The 18,444-nt window shown below is 43.2% G+C and overlaps 1 protein-coding gene across 2 annotated transcripts in view; it reads left to right on the top strand.

Annotated features, from left to right (window-relative positions):
* The window catches only part of ADAM17 (ADAM metallopeptidase domain 17), a 69,541-nt gene that overhangs the window by 45,148 nt on the left and 5,949 nt on the right, over positions 1–18,444 (top strand). For both annotated transcript variants that reach the window (XM_030920468.1, XM_010379684.2), the window contains exons 11-15: positions 1,239–1,391; positions 6,630–6,829; positions 9,722–9,825; positions 15,041–15,175; positions 17,557–17,687. In XM_030920468.1, coding sequence (XP_030776328.1) covers positions 1,239–1,391; positions 6,630–6,829; positions 9,722–9,825; positions 15,041–15,175; positions 17,557–17,687 — 723 coding nt within the window. The remainder of the gene's footprint in view (positions 1–1,238; positions 1,392–6,629; positions 6,830–9,721; positions 9,826–15,040; positions 15,176–17,556; positions 17,688–18,444) is intronic.

Here is an 18,444-nt window from a genome sequence, read left to right as displayed (position 1 = left end):
TTGACCTCTCTGTGCAGCATTCCTTCCTCCACAGTAAAGGGCAGGACCCTCTCTAGAATGTCTCTAGAATGAGAATGGGGATCTCTTGACCCACAGTCAAATTAGAGTCCCGCCTTGGATCAGGTAAAAGGAGGACAGGAGAAGGTCAGAGAGAATCTGTTTCCTGAGGACTGCTCCTAAGCCCTAAAGCACCCCAACATTGTAACAGAAGACCGTAACCAGGGCTGTGGAGGGTTATAAGCCAGGAACTATGGACGGAAACATATATGTGTGTATAATAGCGCATGCTCCTTTAGTTTTTTGGAGTCACAACTTCTTAATGGCTTGATTTCATGACATATTTTCTTTGGTCTTCTAGAACTTTCCTCTTAAAAAAACACATAGAGCAAAAACAAAATTTGATTTGAAATTTTTGAGAGATTTTTTAGAGTCATTAGCAAATCCACTAATGAATTTTCTCCAAGCAGTTAGGAGATATTTCTCTACATTACACCTTTGGGATTTGAGTGCTTTTGCTAAAAATTTAAGTTTTTTTTCCCCACTATTGTTTTAATATGAACATGTGGAAAGACTTCTTGTATAGAAAAATGACTTGCAAAATATTATTTTTTCAGGTTCCATGGAGTGATTTCCCCCTCTTAGGAAAAAAGAAATCAGGAATTTTAAGTTTATATATATTTATTTTATTTTATTTATTTATTTATTTTGAGACAGACTCTCAGTCTTTTGCCCAGGCTGGGGTTCAGTGGCCTGTCTCGGCTCACAGCAGCCTCCGCCTCCTGGGTTCAAGCAGTTCTTCTGGCTCTGCCTCGCAAGTAGCTGGGATTACAGGCACCTAGCACAATGCCTGGCTAGATTTTGTATTTTTAGTAGAGACAGGGTTTCACCATGTTGACCAGTCTGGTCTTGAACTCCTGACCTCAAGTGATCTGGCCACCTTGGCCTCCCAAAGTGCTGGGATTCCAGGACTTTGAGCCACTGCGCCTGGCTCGCCTGGTTAATATTTTTATTTTTGGAGAGATGGGCTCTCCCTATGTTGCCCAGGCTGGCCTCAAACTCCTAGAGTCAAGTAACCCTCCCGTCTCAGCCTCGTGAAGTGCTGGTATTATAAGCATGCAGTTCTTACTCTCTTGCTGATCTGATTATAAGGCTCTATTGAAGACAGCATAGGCCCAGCTGGCAGAAGTAAGTGATGGTTGGATATTGAGAAATAATGTTTTCTTTGCATGATCCTTAAGGAAGCTGACCTGGTTACAACTCATGAATTGGGACACAATTTTGGAGCAGAACATGATCCGGATGGTCTAGCAGAATGTGCCCCGAATGAGGACCAGGGAGGAAAATATGTCATGTATCCCATAGCTGTGAGTGGCGATCACGAGAACAACAAGGTATGTGTATGTTGAGAATTTTTTATGTGGTTTGGAAAGAGGCTGTGTGTAATGATCATAATGAGAGCTCAGAAACGTATTCCATTCCTAGGTGTTCCCCTAGGGATGGATCTGCAAATTACAGAGTACCTTGAAACATGGCTGTATGTTTTGGGGTGAAGCACGGTCCATCTAAATCTGGTTAAAACTATCATTTGGACTTTGTTGTCAAGTTTAATGTGTAGATTTGAGCTCTAGGAAAAATTATAATAATGGCCTTTGTTGGAGTTCTGGATTTCAGGGTCTGGTGGGCTCAGGCTTTATGTTAAAAATTTCTCATTATTTCATTTACAAGTTGTGATTCATTTTAACTCTACTGTACAATTTACATGTTTTTTATTAACTTTTGCAGGTAAACACATAGTTTGCCTTACTACAAGCCTCATGGGAGAAAGGCCCTTGTCTGTCTTATTCATAGCTCTATCTCCAGTGCCTAATAGGAGTATCTGGCATGTAACAAATATTTGTTGAATAATTAATTGAATCATTTACTATTGAGGGCTTCTGATAGAGTATACTAGTTGATTTGGGATACTGTAAAACACTTTCAGAGACTTTAAGAGTGCTTTGACTAACTCTTAGAGTCCGAACTAAAAGTTATGTTAATAAATACCTCGTTTGTTCATTTTATTTGAAGTTAAACAGCATAAAGCAGTGTGAGGAAAACAATAGCTGCACTGCTGAGTTAAAGAGGGTTGGTGGGGAGAGTTTAAAGGAGTTTGATTCTAATCACGAAAGATTGTGAAGTATTTGTCCTGACTCCTATTTTGAGCCAGGCTGTGGGCTATTGTGCAAGCCTACCCTGGACATAGAGGGAAGGATTACTTCTGCTTTTCCCTGGCTCTGACACCCTGCTTTCTAAAATTTCTGCCTCCTCTTCTTTTTGTGATCTTTGATTATTGCATCTCATTTTCTTTGGCTTTTTATGTATATTTTCTGCATCTCATTTTCTTTGGCTGTTATGTGTAAACAGTTCCTTCCTCTGTTACTTTGCATGTTATGTTTTATTTTTCCTCTGCCTGACAACTTGTGCCAGATAAACATTTTTCTACCCCTTTTTGTCTACTCTTCCAACTTGTCAAACTGTTGAATTTTCCTTCTCTTTTCAAAGTCTCTGCATTTCTAATCATGTTTGCTATAGTTCAGTGGTGTCCAATAGAACTTTCTGCTGTGGGATGGGGGATGTTCTGCGTCTGCTCTGCCCAGTATAGTAGCCACTGCCCAGTGGAGCAATTGAAATGTGGCTAGAAACTGAGGATCTGAATTGTAAATTCTATTTTATTTAAAATTTTTTTTTTTTTTTTTTTTTTTTTTTTTTTGAGACGGAGTCTCGCTCTGTCGCCCAGGCTGGAGTGCAGTGGCGCAATCTCGGCTCACTGCAAGCTCCACCTCCCGAGTTCACGCCATTCTCCTGCCTCAGCCTCCCGAGTAGCTGGGACTGCAGGCGCCCACCACCACGCCCAGCTAATTTTTTGTATTTTCGGTAGAGACGGGGTTTCACTGGGTTAGCCAGGATGGTCTCGATCTCCTGACCTCGTGATCCGCCTGCCTCAGCCTCCCAAAGTGCTGGGATTATAGGCATGAGCCACCACGCCCAGCCTTTATTTAAATTTTTAATAATGTTTGCCAGTGATGGGAGATGGAAATGGGCATTAACTGTAAAAGGACGTAAGTGACATTCCTGGAAAGATGGAAATGTCCTAAAATTGACTTATGGCAATAGTTTCAACACTTGGTAAAGTTATTAGAAATCACTGAGTTATATACTTGAAATGGGTGAATGTTGTGATATGTGAAATATGTCTTAATAAAGTTGTTAATAAGCCAACAAACAAAAACAGCAGTGTGGGAGCAGAGGAAAAGTAGTGCGGATGTAGAGGAGCTGTGAAGCCATGAGTTGATCATTGTTGAAGCTGGTGAGGGGCACCGGGGCATTCATGATACCATCCTGTCTACTTCATAGATGCTTGAATATTTCTGTAATAGAAAGTGTAAAATATGTGACTAGGAACAACATTCAAGTAGCCACATATGGTTGGTGGCTACCATATTGCATCCTGTTTCTCTGAGTAATAGGTTATATTCTTCTTGGTTATGAGGATAGTGTCAGAACTTTGGAGGGAAATGTTTTACTTTGCATACTGCCTGAGTGGACATGCATGTTGCTAACTCTTCCTGCTACCAGTTCTGGGGCTCTTCAAAACAGCCCTGTAAGAACTTGCCAATGAGGCATGGTGGCTCACACCTGTAATCCCAGCACTTTGAGAGACCGAGGTGGGCAGATCACTTGAGCCTAGGAGTTCAAGATCAGCCTGGGCAACATGTGAAACCCCATGTCTACAGAAAATACAAAAATTAGCTGGGCATGGAAGCACATGCTTGTAGTCCCAGCTACTCAGGAGGCTAAGGTAGGAGGAACCTGGGGAGTTCAAGGTGGCAGTGAGCCAAGGTTGTGCTACTGCACTCCAGCCTGGATGACAGAGTGAGACTTTGTCTCAAAAAAAGGAAAAGAAAAAAAAGAACTTGCTAATGAGAATGGGGCCTGGGAAGAACTGGTTTTTTTTTTTTTTTTTTTTTTTCCAGGAGCTGCCAGTCTGTATCAACAAAGAACAATTTATTTGGTTTTTCCTGAGTACATCATATTTAGTCTGTGTTTTTCTAGTTTGGTTGCCCAAGTAGGAATCCCCTTGTAAGAAGATAATGTGCATCTTCTATGTTTTATTTATTTATTATTATTTATTATTATTTTGTTTGTTTTTTGTTTTTTGAGATCGAGTCTCGCTCAGTCGCCCAGGCTGGAGTGCAGTGGTGTGATCTCGGCTCACTGCAAGCTCCCCTTCCCGGGTTCACCCCATTCTCCTGCCTCAGCCTCCCAAGTAGCTGGGACTACAGGCGCCCGCCACCACGCCTGGCTAATTTTTTGCATTTTTAGTAGAGACAGGGTTTCACCATGTTAGCCAGGATGGTCTCGATCTCCTGACCTCGTGATCTGCCTGCCTCGGCCTCCCAAAGTGCTGGGATTACAGGCGTGAGCCACCGCGCCCGGCTATTATGATTTTTTGAGGTGGAGTCTCACTCTGTCGCCCAGGCTGGAGTGTAGTGGTGTGATCTCTGCTCACTGCAACCTCCACCTCCCGGGTTCAAGTGATTCTCCTGCCTCAGCCTCCCGAGTAGCTGGGGTTACGGCGCCCACCACCATGCCCGGCTAATTTTTGTAGTTTTTGTAGGATGGGGTTTCACCATGTTGGCCAGGTTGGTCAACTGACTGGTCAACAAACTCCTGACCTCAGGTGATCCACCTGCCTCGGCCTCTCAAAGTGCTGGGATTACAGGCGTAAGCCGCTGCTCCCAGCCTATGTTTTAAATGAATTCCTTAATAAAAATATTTTTAACTAGATGAAAAGGGCTTACAGGACAAAACTAAAGTAGTTCCTTGACCTAGAAAGACAGAACCTGCCACTCTCAACTAGGCAAGCCTATGAAGAGCAGTCTGCCGTGGGTGGGCTTCCTCCGTGGACAGATGACATTCGTGAAAAGGAGTGTAGGACCTTTGAGATTGTAACTTCTTAGGAAGGTTTGCTGGAGGGAAGAGGAGGTCATATGACAAGGATACAAACGGAAGCTGCCACATCTTCAGGGATGTGTAGGCAGAAAGCCAGAGTTGAGGGCTGGTCCTTTTTTCGTTACTGCTCTCCAGCTGCTTGGGAGTTGTAACTCTGACAAGTCAGTGAAGAAGTCTTCTTATCTGTTCACTGTGATTTTTAACTCCATTTTAACCTGATTAAATGGAGCCCAGAGATACATAATGTTGATGAATGAACCCACCAAAATGCCAACTACCTGAGGCCCAGATTAGAATAACCAGACCCCTTAGACATCTGTACTGTAAAAATAGATTTGGGCCGGGCGCAGTGGCTCACGCCTGTAATCCCAGCACTTTGGGAGGCCGAGGTGGGCGGATCATGAGGTCAAGAGATCGAGACCATCCTGGTCAACATAGTGAAACCCCGTCTCTATAAAAAATACAAAAATTAGCTGGGTGTGGTGGTGTGTGCCTGTAGTCCTAGCTACTCAGGAGGCTGAGGCAGGAGAATCACTTGAACCCGGGAGGCAGAGGTTACAGTGAGCCAGGATTACACCTCTGTAGTCCAGCCTGGCAACCGAGCGGGACTCCATCTCAAAAAACCAAACCAAACCAAACCAACCAACCAGATTTGAAGATTTTTTTAAAAAGCCAGTTAGTATTTTTGTTTAAGATGAGGTCTTTGCTATCTTTCTGAAAGTAGCTCCTTTGATGTCTGATTTGGTAATTACAGGCACCTTTGGAGGGTCTCATACACTTGGCTCTCAGGGGCTTCATGATTGTTGTCTGGGGTGAAAGTGAAGCCATTTTGGCATCTGCAGAGCACTTTGGAGACCCCGACCTAAGAAGTAACTATGCTCAGTTTTCCCTAAGCCTCTTTTTTATAACTTCAGGAGGTCTGGAAAATGACCTCAGTTTTAGAGCTCCTGATAAAACCCTCAGCCTTAAAAGGGAGTTATCCTAGTGGTTCTGTACTGCAGGGTGGGAAGCTAGTGTAGATAATTTTTTTTACACACTGGTCTTGCTGGTCGATGAAAATGTTTAGGTAACATTTTGGGATTTAATTTATGTAAAATGTACTATCATGCCTGTTATTAAGCTCAAATATTTAAACAACTTTAAACCTGGATCATCCACGTAAGTAGCCAAGGAAAGAGAAGAAACCCCTTCTCCTGCATTTCTGAATCGTTTTGTCTGGGACAACAGCACCCTACAGAGGTTCTTAATTCTTGTCACTGCGTGAGTGGCATGCCTGAGGTGGGGAGATTTCAAGTCTGATGGAGCTACGAGCTCTCTGTTGTGCTATTCTGCTTGTCCTCAAGTGGACTTTGGCTGGGATGTTTGGCCTCAGTGTTTGTACAGCTTGCTTATCTTCATAAGAAGAATTATAGATCCTTAACCAAGTTCACACCAACCATTTAGCATTCAATGGAATGAGGTTCTCAGTTCCGTATCAGTGGCCTTTGGTGGGGACTGTGATGGCCTTGCCATCACTCCAGGGTGGCTCTGATGGTGGTTTTACATTAAGAGTTTGTCTCTAGAGAAGACACAAACATTGCATGGGAATACATTTTTATGATGTTATTTTGGGTCCTTATTGCCTTTTTTCTCTCAAGATGTTTTCAAACTGCAGTAAACAATCAATCTATAAGACTATTGAAAGTAAGTCCCAGGAGTGTTTCCAAGAACGCAGCAATAAGGTGTGTGGGAACTCGAGGGTGGATGAAGGAGAAGAGTGCGATCCTGGCATCATGTATCTGAACAACGACACCTGCTGCAACAGCGACTGCACATTGAAGGAAGGTGTCCAGTGCAGGTGAGGAGTCTTTCCACAGGGATTTTGGGAAGCTGGTATAACAAGATGTCCAAAATAATAGAAGACTGAACTTGCAGGGGTTTTAGAATCAGCTGAAAGGGGCATGTATGTGTTTGTTTACATTTACCTCTTTTGCCCTTCACAGCAAGAAATTGCTTTCTGGGCTGGGCACGGTGGCTCACTCCTGTCATCCCAGCACTCTGGGAGGCTGAGGTGGGAGAAATGCTTGAGCCCAGGAGTTTGAGAACAGCCTGGGCAACATAGTGAGACACTGTTTCTTAAAAAACAAACAAACAAGAAGCTTTCTGGAAAGCAGTGTGACATTACGTAACAAAATCCTTGACCTTGCATGCTCCTTGGTTTAGCAGTCGTATAGTTAAAATAATCTTTTTTTTTTTTTCTTTTTTGAGATGGAGTCTCACTCTGTCGCCAGGCTGGAGTGCAGTGGCGCGATCTCGACTCACTGCAATCTCTGCCTCCCGGGTTCAAGTGATTCCCCTGTCTCAGCCTCCTGAGTAGCTGGGACTACAGGCAGGCACCACCATGCCTGGCTAATTGTTTGTATTTAAGTAGAGACGAGGTTTCACCATGGTGGCTACAATGGTCTCCAACTCCTGACCTTGTGATCTGTCTATCTCAGCCTCCCAAAGTGCTGGGATTATAGGTGTTAGGCATTGTGCCTGGCAAAAAAATATTTTTTATTTTATTTTACTTTATTTTTGTTTTTTGAGATGGAGTCTCACTCTGTTGCCAGGCTGGAGTGCAGTGGCACGATCTTAGCTTACTACAATCTCCGCCTCCCGGGTTCAAGTGATTCCCCTGCCTCAGCCTCCCCAGTAGCTGGGACTACAGGTGTGCACTATCACACCTGGCTGATTTTTTGTATTTTAGTAGAGACGGGGTTTTAGCATGTTGGGCGGAATGGTCTCGATCTCCTGATCTCATGATCTGCCTGCCTTGGCCTCCCAAAGTGCTAGGATTACAGAGGTGAGCCACTGTGCCCGGCCTTTATTTTATTTTATTTTTTGAGACAGGGTCTCACTCTGTTGCTCAGGATGGAGTGCAGTGGCACGATCATGGCTCACTGCAGCCTCAACCTCCCAGGCTTAATCAGTCCTTCCACCTCAGCCTCCCAGATAGATAGGACTACAGGTGTGTGCCACCTGGCTAATTTTTTTTGTATTTTTTATAGAGATGGCGTTTTGCCATGTTGCCCAAGCTGGTCATAAAGTCTGGGCTCAAGTGATCCACCCTTCTAGGCCTCCTAAAGTGTGGAGATTCTAGGTGTGGGCCACTGTGCCTGGCCCAAATAATCTTTTTTATTTCTTTTATTTATTTATTTTTTTAAGGCAGAGTCTTGCTCTGTCACGCAGGCTGGAGTGCAGTAGCCTGATCTCGGCTCACTGCAACCTCCGCTTCCTGGGTTCAAGCCATTCCTCTACCTCAGCCTCCCCAGTAGCTGGGATTACAGTGTGCACCACCACACCCAGCTAATTTTTGTGTTTTTAGTAGAGACGGGTTTCACCATGTTGGCCAGGCTGGTCTTGAACTCCTGATCTGCCCGTGATCTGCCCGCCTTGGCCTCCCAAAGTGTTGGGATTACAGGCGTGAGCCACCATGCCTGGCCGCCCAAAGAATCTTTTAAGGAAACAGAGATGTATAAGATTTTAACAAGGTGTTTTTTATGGCCACATCCTAATAGCAAAATTTTGGACACAATCAAAATGACAGTCTTGGGATATGAATGTTATCATGATTCTATACACTGGAATAGTGTGGAGGAAGCAGGTTACAAGTTAGAAAGTTACCCAGTTTTTCATTTTTATATCCACTGTTAGACCAGTGCCTGGCTTAGAAGTAAAAGGGGTTAAACTTCAGTTTTCTGGTGAATAATTGAGATTTAACTGGATACAGTGCATATTAACACTGTAGATGCTGATGGGGAGTAGAGTTCTGGCTGCTGAGTGTCTTAGCTATGGATTGCTTTGTGGCCCCACCTTGTCTTTTATTTATTTATTTTTTTTTTTCTTTTTTTTTTTGAGACAGAGTCGCACCCTGTTGACCAGGGTGGAGTGCAGTGGTGCAATCTCGGATCACTGCAACCTCTGCCTTCCAGGTTTAAGCGATTCTCCTGCCTCAGCCTCCTGAGTAGCTGGGATTACAGGCGTGCGGCACCATGCCTGGCTAATTTGTATCTTTAGTAGAGATGGGGTTTCACCATGTTGGCCAGGCTGGTCTCAAACTTCTGACCTCGTGATCCACCCACCTTATCTTTTTTTAAGAGACAGAATTTTCGCTCTTGTCGCCTAGGCTGGAGTGCAGTGGCGTGATCTTGGCTCACTGCAACCTCCGCCTCCCGGGTTCAAGCGATTCTCCTGCCTCAGCTTCCTAAGTAGCTGGGATTACAGGAGCATGCCATGACCATGCCCGGCTAGTTTTTGTATTTTCAGTAGAAATGGGGTTTCACCATGTTGGCCAGGCTCATGTTGAACTCTCCTGACCTCAGGTAATCCACCTACCTCGGCCTCCCAAAGTGTTGGGTTGGGATTACAGGCATGAGCCACCTCGCCCAGCCCATCTGGTCTTTTTTAAATTAATGCGTTAAATGAATGAAAACCAAGGATACCAAGATGTTTCAAAGGTGATTGCTGTATTCCCATTCTTTTCTACTACAGCGTGGCATTGATGTGACCACAACTGATGCACATTAGGAAGGGACAGAGTGTGTACAGGTGGCTCTAGCAGTGGAGATGTCTGATGATGTAGGAGTGGGGACGGAGCCAGGAGGTCTTCCCCTGTGATATTCAGGTCACTGTAATGTAACAGTAGCATTTGGTTTGATATGGGGCTGTAATTTGAATTGCTCTGTTCCTGTCTGCTCTTCTTCTCCAGTGATAGGAACAGTCCTTGCTGTAAAAACTGTCAATTTGAGACTGCCCAGAAGAAGTGCCAGGAGGCGATTAATGCTACTTGCAAAGGCGTGTCCTACTGCACAGGTTCGTGTTCTTGTTGCTTTCTTGGAATGCTGTGGTTCAAGTGTGTGCATGTCTTTGAAAACAAGATTATGTTTTGTTCAGATGAAACCCACCTTGTTTTTGACCTCATATGCCGGGTTGAGTTTCTGGCACTCCTTAGTTTGTGACACTTGGCTTTGGTGGGTTTAAGACCTGTTTTTATTTCTGTTTCATTTCCATCACTCTATTCTTTCTCCTCACGGACATCCACTCTACTGTGGCTAATATTTGCCTGGATATGTGTGTATCCTTGAAAGACCGTATAGTGTTATTTTGTGTTTTTAATGTGTCAACATGATATTCCATGTTACATTTACTTTTAAAAAAATCAGTATCATGTTTTAAAGAATTATCTGTATTGTGCCACAGATAATTTAACAAGGTTTTTCATGGCTACATCCTAATAGCAAAATTTTGGAAACAATCAAAATGACAATCTTGGGATAATGAATGTTATCATGAATCTGTACACTGGAATAGTGTGGAGGAAGCAGGTTACAAGTTAGAAGGTTACCCAGTTTTTCTATATGTATCTATATGTATTTCACTGTTGGGGGCACCTACATATTGTTTACTTATATGATTGGCTGTGTTTTACTTACAGTTCACCAAGTGGTAGCTACTTCCATTGCCTTCATCCCCTTGATATTCATACAATATCCTCCTACGTCCCTTCAGGAACCCATGTGTTTCTCTGGGCACTGAGGAGTGTAATTGTGTAGTCACAGAGGCAGGATACACTGGTCTCTAGAGCACCACTGCTAGGTTGCCTGTGTCTGAGAACTCCTGTATCCCAGTGTTCTGGCCAACACTTGGAATTACCCTGCTGTCCTATTAGCATGATGAGTATAAAGTAATCTCTTGTTCTTACATTTTTTTTAACAGCCCTTGTCCTAATGCACTTACTTACATTTTTCTTGAGCATCTTTTTATATTTTTCAGCTATTCAGATTTCTCCTGTGAATAGCCAGTTCATATATTTGGTTCATTTTTTAAAAATTGGGTTTCATGTTATTTCACTACTGTGGATTGGGAGTTCTTAGGTAATCATCCATTTGGTTTGCATATACCTCCTATCTGTTGCCATTCTCAGAACATAAATCTTTAATTTTAACGTAATCAAATCCATTTTTTGTTTGTTTGTTTGTTTGAGACGGAGTCTCGCTCTGTCGCCCGGGTTAGAGTGCAGTGGCCGGATCTCGGCTCACTGCAAGCTCCGCCTCCCGGGTTCACGCCATTCTCCTGCCTCAGCCTCCCGAGTAGCTGGGACTACAGGCGCCCGCCACCTCGCCTGGCTAGTTTTTTGTATTTTTTTTTCTTTTAGTAGAGACGAAGTTTCACCAGGTTAGCCAGGATGGTCTCGATCTCCTGACCTTGTGATCCGCCCATCTTGGCCTCCCAAAGTGCTGGGATTACAGGCTTGAGCCACCGCGCCGGGCCTATGTTTATTTCTTAAACACATGGTTCAGAAAAGCCATGATGGATGGTTAAAAAGATATTTTCCACAGCTGTTTCTATTAGTTTCATAAGTTTTCCTTTTACATTCAGGACTTGAATCTTTCTGGAGCTAACCTTTCCAGGTGTCCAGTATCTTCTGTTGTTCTTTCAATTGTTGCTTTAAAAATTTCAAAGCTACATTATTACTAGGTATATAAGCGGACATATCTCTACATCTTTATCTGCTGTTCCTTACCAGTATATAATGTTCTTTTTTTACCCTTGTGATGTTTTTTGACTTAAATTGTCAAAAAGCAATATTCAGTTTGCTATTCTAGTTTTTTTGTTCCTCTGATACATCTATCCCATTCTTACATTTTTCAAAATTTGTCTCTCTTGGTTGGTTGGTTTGATTTTGTAATCACTTTATTGATACATAATTCACACCCATGCAGTTTGCCCATTTAAAGTGTACAGTTTAATGGTTTTTAGTATATTCAGATTTATGCAGTCATCACCACAATTAATTTTAGAACATTTACATTACTCCAGAAAGAAACCCTGTATCCTTTAGCTGTGATCCTCCAGTCCCACCATTCCCCGCAACTCAGAGCAACCACTAACCACCCTGTTCTTTATGGAGTTGTCTGTTTTGAACATTTCATATAAATGGAATTATACAAAATGTCGTCTTTCGTGACCACATATTGTATGACTGGCTTCTTTCACTGAACATAACATTTTCAAGGTTCATGTATGTTATAGCATGTATCAGTACTTCATGTACTTTTATTGCTGGGTAATATTCTATTGCATGGATATACCACATTTTGTTTATTCATTCATTGGTTGATAGACATTTGAGTTGCTTCCACTTTTTTGCTATAACAAATAATGCTGCTGTGAACATTTTTGTATGAGTTTTTGTGTGGACAATTCCTTTGGATATTACTCAGGAATAGAATTTCTGGGTCATATGGTCACTGTGCTTAATCTTTTTAGGAGCTGTCAGACTGTTTTCCAAAATGACTACACCACTTTTACAGTCTCAGCAGCATTGTATGAGGGTCCCAGCTTCTCCATATCCTCAGCAACACTTGTTATTGTCTTTTTTATTATAACCATCCTAGGTTTTATGATAAGGATGCAAACAAAGCTGGAGGTCTTCAGGGACCTAGTGAATGAAGTTATGTCTTATTTTGGCTTGACTTTGGTTTTAAGTGTGCATATTATGACATGTTGCTCATGTTTTTATGTTCTGGGATCTGTCACTATCACATTACTTTGCCAAATGTTAGGAACCTGAATATCTAAATCAAGCTTTAAAGAAGCATTTGCTAGCTATGCTCAATGTTTCATCTTCACTATAATAATAAACAGATTTAGAAAAATGCTTTCTTTTAAATAAATGTAAGTAAAACAATTTGAAAACATGTTTGTTCTTATCAAACAGCCTTTTGTTCCCTTGATATTTTATACAAAATAGTAGATAGCAGAGGATAAGTTCCTGATAGGGAATCAGTATTTTTTTTTTTTTTTTTTTTTTTTGAGACGGAGTCTCGCTCTGTCGCCCAGGCTGGAGTGCAGTGGCCGGATCTCAGCTCACTGCAAGCTCCGCCTCCCGGGTTTACGCCATTCTCTCGCCTCAGCCTCCGGAGTAGCTGGGACTACAGGCGCCCGCCACCTCGCCCGGCTAATTTTTTGTATTTTTTTAGTAGAGACGGGGTTTCACCGTGTTAGCCAGGATGGTCTCGATCTCCTGACCTCGTGATCTGCCCGTCTCGGCCTCCCAAAGTGCTGGGATTACAGGCTTGAGCCACTACGCCCGGCCATAGGAATCAGTATTTTCTAACAAGAGAAGGTAGAGAACAAGAACCTCAAAAAAAAAAAAAAAAAAAAAAAAGAAGAAGAAGAAAGAAAAAAAGCAATTAGCATTTCACAACCAGCAGTGGCAACATCACCTGAGAACTTATTAGAAATGGAAATTGTCAGTCCGCTCCCTGGATCTACTGCACCAAAAAATGTGGGAAGGGAGGCCAGCAGTCTGTACTGTGCAACCTTCTGTCAGGTGATTTCCATGCATGCTAAACTTTGGGGACCATGCTAAATAGATGATACTGTTTTCAAAATTATTTTCCTACCTGTCTAATACTCTGACTTTAGTCTTTTAGGAACACATGCTCAACAGATACTTATTGAGCATTTTTTATATTTATCAGGGGAGTATAATATACCAAAATACAATAATGATCCACAGTATAAACCTTCCCTGAGCTCACTGGACATCATACTTTCAGTAATAGTTTGTTAAATGACTGCTGACACAGTGAATGCCCAGTGCTCATGAAAGGTCTTATGAGAACAGAGGCAAAGTGCCTGGTTATCTGTTGGGTACTTAGTAAACCATCACTTTTGTTTGAAACTGGCCAAATATCTGTACATTTTGTGTTACTGCTCTGAAGCCCTTTAAGTCAGAATTCTTTTGATTGGCTTCATTCTTCACCTGAAAGGCCAGTCCAGAGCTGTGGATATAGTCCATTGCTTTCATAAAGTGGTTTTTTTCTCCTCCTCTATTTGAGTTGACTTTTAGCTGCTTGTGCTGTTCATTTTCCAGAATGATTCGCTCATTCCATCCTGTCTCTCCCAGTTTAACTTTCTTTGGTGGCTTTTCTTTGGCATTACTGGCCTGGGCACAGTGGCTCATGCCTATAATTCCAGTACTTGGGAGGCCAAGGTGGGAGGATCCCTTGAGCCCAGGAGTTTGACACCAGCATGGGCAACACAGGGAGATCTCGTCTCTCAAAAGAAAAGAAAGAAAATTAGCCAGGTATGGTGGCATACGCCTGAAGTCCTAGGTACTTGTGACGCTGAGGCAGGAGGATTGCCTGAACCTAGGAGTCTGAGGCTGCAGTAAGCTATGATCACACCCCTGCCTTCCAGCCTGGGTGACAGACTGAGACCCTGTCTCAAAAGGAAAATAAAAAGAATAATTGATTTATTCAAGAAATATTTGTAGTATACCTAGAATATGATGGGGGTTGGAGATAACTTGATAAATAGACTTGATCATTGCTGTCATGGGGCTTACCAGTTTAGTAGAGGGAACACATAAAATAACATTAAATATATATAAATTGCAAAACATATGCAATGAAGGAGAGAAGGAGTGTGATAGTGCAAAATGGAAGTGGGAGGCCACATCCACTTAGACAGCATCCTCAGGGATGTCTCAGAAAACCTTTGAGACAAAACTGAATCCATAAGAAAAGTCAGCTAACTGCCCCAAAAGTGGAAACACCAGCATTCCAGGTAGAAGGAATAGTGTCTGTTAACATTGAAGGAACTGAACGGAGGTGGTAGCCAAAGCAGTGGGCTGTGGGAGAGCTGTGTGAAGTCAGGGCCAGACAGGGAAGGCCACGGGGCTCTTTTAAGCCTTCATACCAAGTTTGCCATTTATTCTAATGGCACATAGGATATTCTTTTATATATGACTGTGAGATGCAGAAGTGGAGACCACGCATTCTAACCGGGGCTTGGGAGGTCAGGGACTCATGCAGCCTAACCTGGCACATAGCCAGGCACTCCCATTTAAATGCTGGTTGCTGGTGAGATGCAGGCTCTTGTCCTAGCTCTCTGTAGGTCACTTTTTGCTGTTTGCAAGGTAAGATGCTCACTTGTATGAGAAACAGCATATTATGCACCTGTAGAACTGGTGGACCTGCAGCTCATTCTTTTTGTTATGACTGGTGTTTGCTTCCAGGTAATAGCAGTGAGTGCCCACCTCCAGGAAATGCTGAAGATGACACTGTTTGCTTGGATCTTGGCAAGTGTAAGGATGGGAAATGCATCCCTTTCTGCGAGAGGGAACAGCAGCTGGAGTCCTGTGCATGTAATGGTGAGCATAGTTTTATGCCCACTCCAGCAGCAGGAAAAAACATGGCCTTTGTCTGCCAGGTTCCCTTCCTCCATTTGGAGGTTGTGCTAATGAGAGCAGTGGTGAGATCCAAGCCGAGCATGAGGGGAGGGGGAAAGGCAGGGTAGTGTCTGGAGACAGGCATCTCTGCATGCAGATCCTGGCTCCTCCACCGTACGTGGGAGACCTGTCCTGTTGGTGTTTCTTCTTGCTGCATTTTCAGGCCATATGGCAGGCTTTGAGATGGGAGAGGAGGGAATTTTGTTGTGGGTGAGTGAGTGAGTAGGTAGAGGTGTGTCCTAGCTGTCCTCTGCTCCATATCATACAAACCACAAAAGCAGCAGTAGCTATCTACATTACACTGGCATGGAACTAGAATACTCCTGCAAGAACTGAACCAGAGAGAGCTGATTCCAGGATCTGACCCCACTAGATGAGGATTTTTGCAGTTATCAAGAAGGCTGAGTCTGCTCCCCTCTGATCTCTTAGAGCAGCCTGGGGCAGGAGCCTCTCTCCTGCTGGCCTGTCAGTTTTCCTTAGGTTTCTGTGCTATTTTGGAACTCCTGGGTTTGAGGGCATCCTCATGGACTGGTCAGGGACTGGCTGGACTCTGCTTTCCACCCCACTTAAACCATGGAGCATATGGGAGTCGATGAAGGAGTTCTGTTGTTTTCAAAATAGACAAAGAGCCAGGTGTGGTGACTCACACCTGTAATCCCATCACTTTGGGAGGCCGAGGTGGGTGGATCACTTGAGGTCAGGAGTTCAAGAGCAGCCTGGTCAACATGGCAAAACGCTGTCTCTACTAAAAATAAAAAAATTAGCCGGGTGTGGTAGTGTACACCTGTAATCCCAGCTGCTAGGGAGGCTGAGGCAGGAGAATTGCTTGAACCCAGGGTGCGGAGGCTGCAGTGAGCTGAGATCGTGCCACTATACTCCAGCCTGGGTGACAGAGGGAGACTCTGTTTCAAAAAAATAAATAAATGAAAATAAATAAATAAATAAGTAAATAAAATAAAAGACAAAGAACCCAGTAGTTAAATCACTGGGTTGGAAGCTTACCATCCATATAGTTGAGTAAGGAACTCTTCCAAGTTCAATAATGTGTAGGTAAAGAAGATAGGTTGAGGGCAGTGTCTCACATCTATAATCCCAGCACTTTGGGAGGCCAAGATGGGTGGTTCACTTGAGCTCAGGAGTTGTTTGAGACCAGCCTGGGCAACATGGTGGAACCTCATCTCTTAAAAAAAGAAAAAAAAAAAAGGTAACACATAATAGATGCCAAATAAAAAAATCTGTTCTGTTGAATGGCAAGAGGCTTGGGGTGCTCTGGAAGCACAGAGCCCAACACAGTAAAAGCCCAAGAAATATTTTATAAATTAGTGAATGATGGAAAGGTTTTCTTTTTTGTTTTTTTTTTGAGATGGAGTCTCGCTCTTGCCCAGGCTGGAGTGCAGTGGCATGATCTCAGCTCACCGCAGCCTCCGCCTCCCGGGTTCAAGTGATTCTTGTGCCTCAGCCTCCTGAGTAGCTGGGACTACAGGCAAGCACCACCACACCTGGCTAATTTTTTAATTTTTAGTAGAGATAGGGTTTTGCCATGTTGGCCAGGCTGGTCTCGAACTCCTGGCCTCAAGTGATCCACCCACCTTGGCCTCCCAAAGTGCTGAGATTACAAGTGAGAGCCACTGCTCCCGGCCTTTTCTGAAAAGGTTTTCTTTTTGCTTGTTTTTGTGTTCTAGTTGATTGATTTCTTCTCCTAAGTATAAATATGGTTTAATTTTCTGGCATTTCTGCCATTCCTATGTATGCCCACATGGCTCATAGATGCCCAGTGTTTTATCCCGTGATCTGTCAGAGCTGTTCTTGGTGGAGTTGTGGAGCTTTGGCTGTAGGGCTCATGCCCCGGGGTCACTTAGCTCTCCACCCAAGGGTGGACAGCTGTGTCCCAGCTGCTCTCCCTTTCAGGGAGCCAGTGTGGGCCCTGAGGGGCACACTTTAGACTGAAAAGCCAAGGATTGAAGTGGGCAGGGTAACAAGAATGTTGGGACAAAGGGAAACATTTAGAAGAGCATTGTGAGAGGCTTGAATTAGAGAGAATAGTTAGACTTCTAAGAGACGTCTTTAATCTAGAATGGATTTTTCTCTGTATTTTTTTTTTTTTAAACCTTGTGGCCTCTGTCACTGAAGACTGAGGAGTGTGACCTCAGAAACTACTCCTTGGTGCGGGCTATGGATAGTATTAGCTATTAAAATAAAAAATAAATGTGATTTCTTGCCTCTTTGGGACCATGGTCAGGGAGGAAAGACGAGACAGGAGGTCTCAGAACAATCCAGCTGTCAATGTGTGTTCTCTGTTCCAGAAACTGACAACTCCTGCAAGGTGTGCTGCAGAGACCTTTCTGGCCGCTGTGTGCCCTATGTCGATGCTGAACAAAAGAACTTATTTTTGAGGAAAGGAAAGCCCTGTACAGTAGGATTTTGTGACATGAATGTGAGTATTTATGTCCAGCTTTTTCTGTAACAGCCAGATAGGAAGTTTTTATTTTGTAAGTACTTGATTTTGCAAATAAAATGAAATCAAAACACAAATGGGGCTACATCCTTCTGGTCCATTGTATCTATGGGTATTACTTAGGAGGAGAAGACAGTGCTTTCAGGTCCCTGCCTGTAGTTTCCTTCCATAGTGGGAGGCTTCCAGCCCAGAGACTGAGAAGGACTGGGGTGGGGACTTTATGGTAAGGTTGGTTGGTTTTAGGCAGTGGGTCCTAATTATGTTTTCCTGGATTACTTACAGAATTGACTAAGATTGCAAAATTATTCAAGGTGTGATTTTGAAACAGGTGCTGAATGAGTAGGAAAGACGTAGAAGACTGCTTGACTTACTTAAGCCAGACCCTTTTGTTCTCTAGAGCAGCATAATTTTTCTCATGCACAATGATGGGAGAGGGTTTCAAGGTTTAAGAGTCTTCACAGGGAGTCTGGCTGTTCTTCACTGTGCACTGTGTATGTGTAGAGTCCTTACTGGAATGCCTCATCTTTAGCAAACTGGTTTTCTTGATTTTTGTCTCCTGGTAATTCTAAATCACTTGTAAAAATGGACTAATTATCAAAGGGTTAATGACAGCATGTCCTACTTTCTGGGGTACTCATTACGCTGAAGTTATTGCCTTGTATCAGAGATGGAAAAATGTTTGATTTTAATGAAGCCCTTTACATGTCAGTTATTTTTATAAAGCTACATTGCTTCT

The sequence above is a fragment of the Rhinopithecus roxellana genome, chromosome 17, assembly GCF_007565055.1.
Source record: "Rhinopithecus roxellana isolate Shanxi Qingling chromosome 17, ASM756505v1, whole genome shotgun sequence".
NCBI classification, from domain to species: domain Eukaryota; kingdom Metazoa; phylum Chordata; class Mammalia; order Primates; family Cercopithecidae; genus Rhinopithecus; species Rhinopithecus roxellana.
Note: the sequence above shows the minus strand (reverse complement) of the source record. Positions and strands in the feature narration are given on the sequence as shown.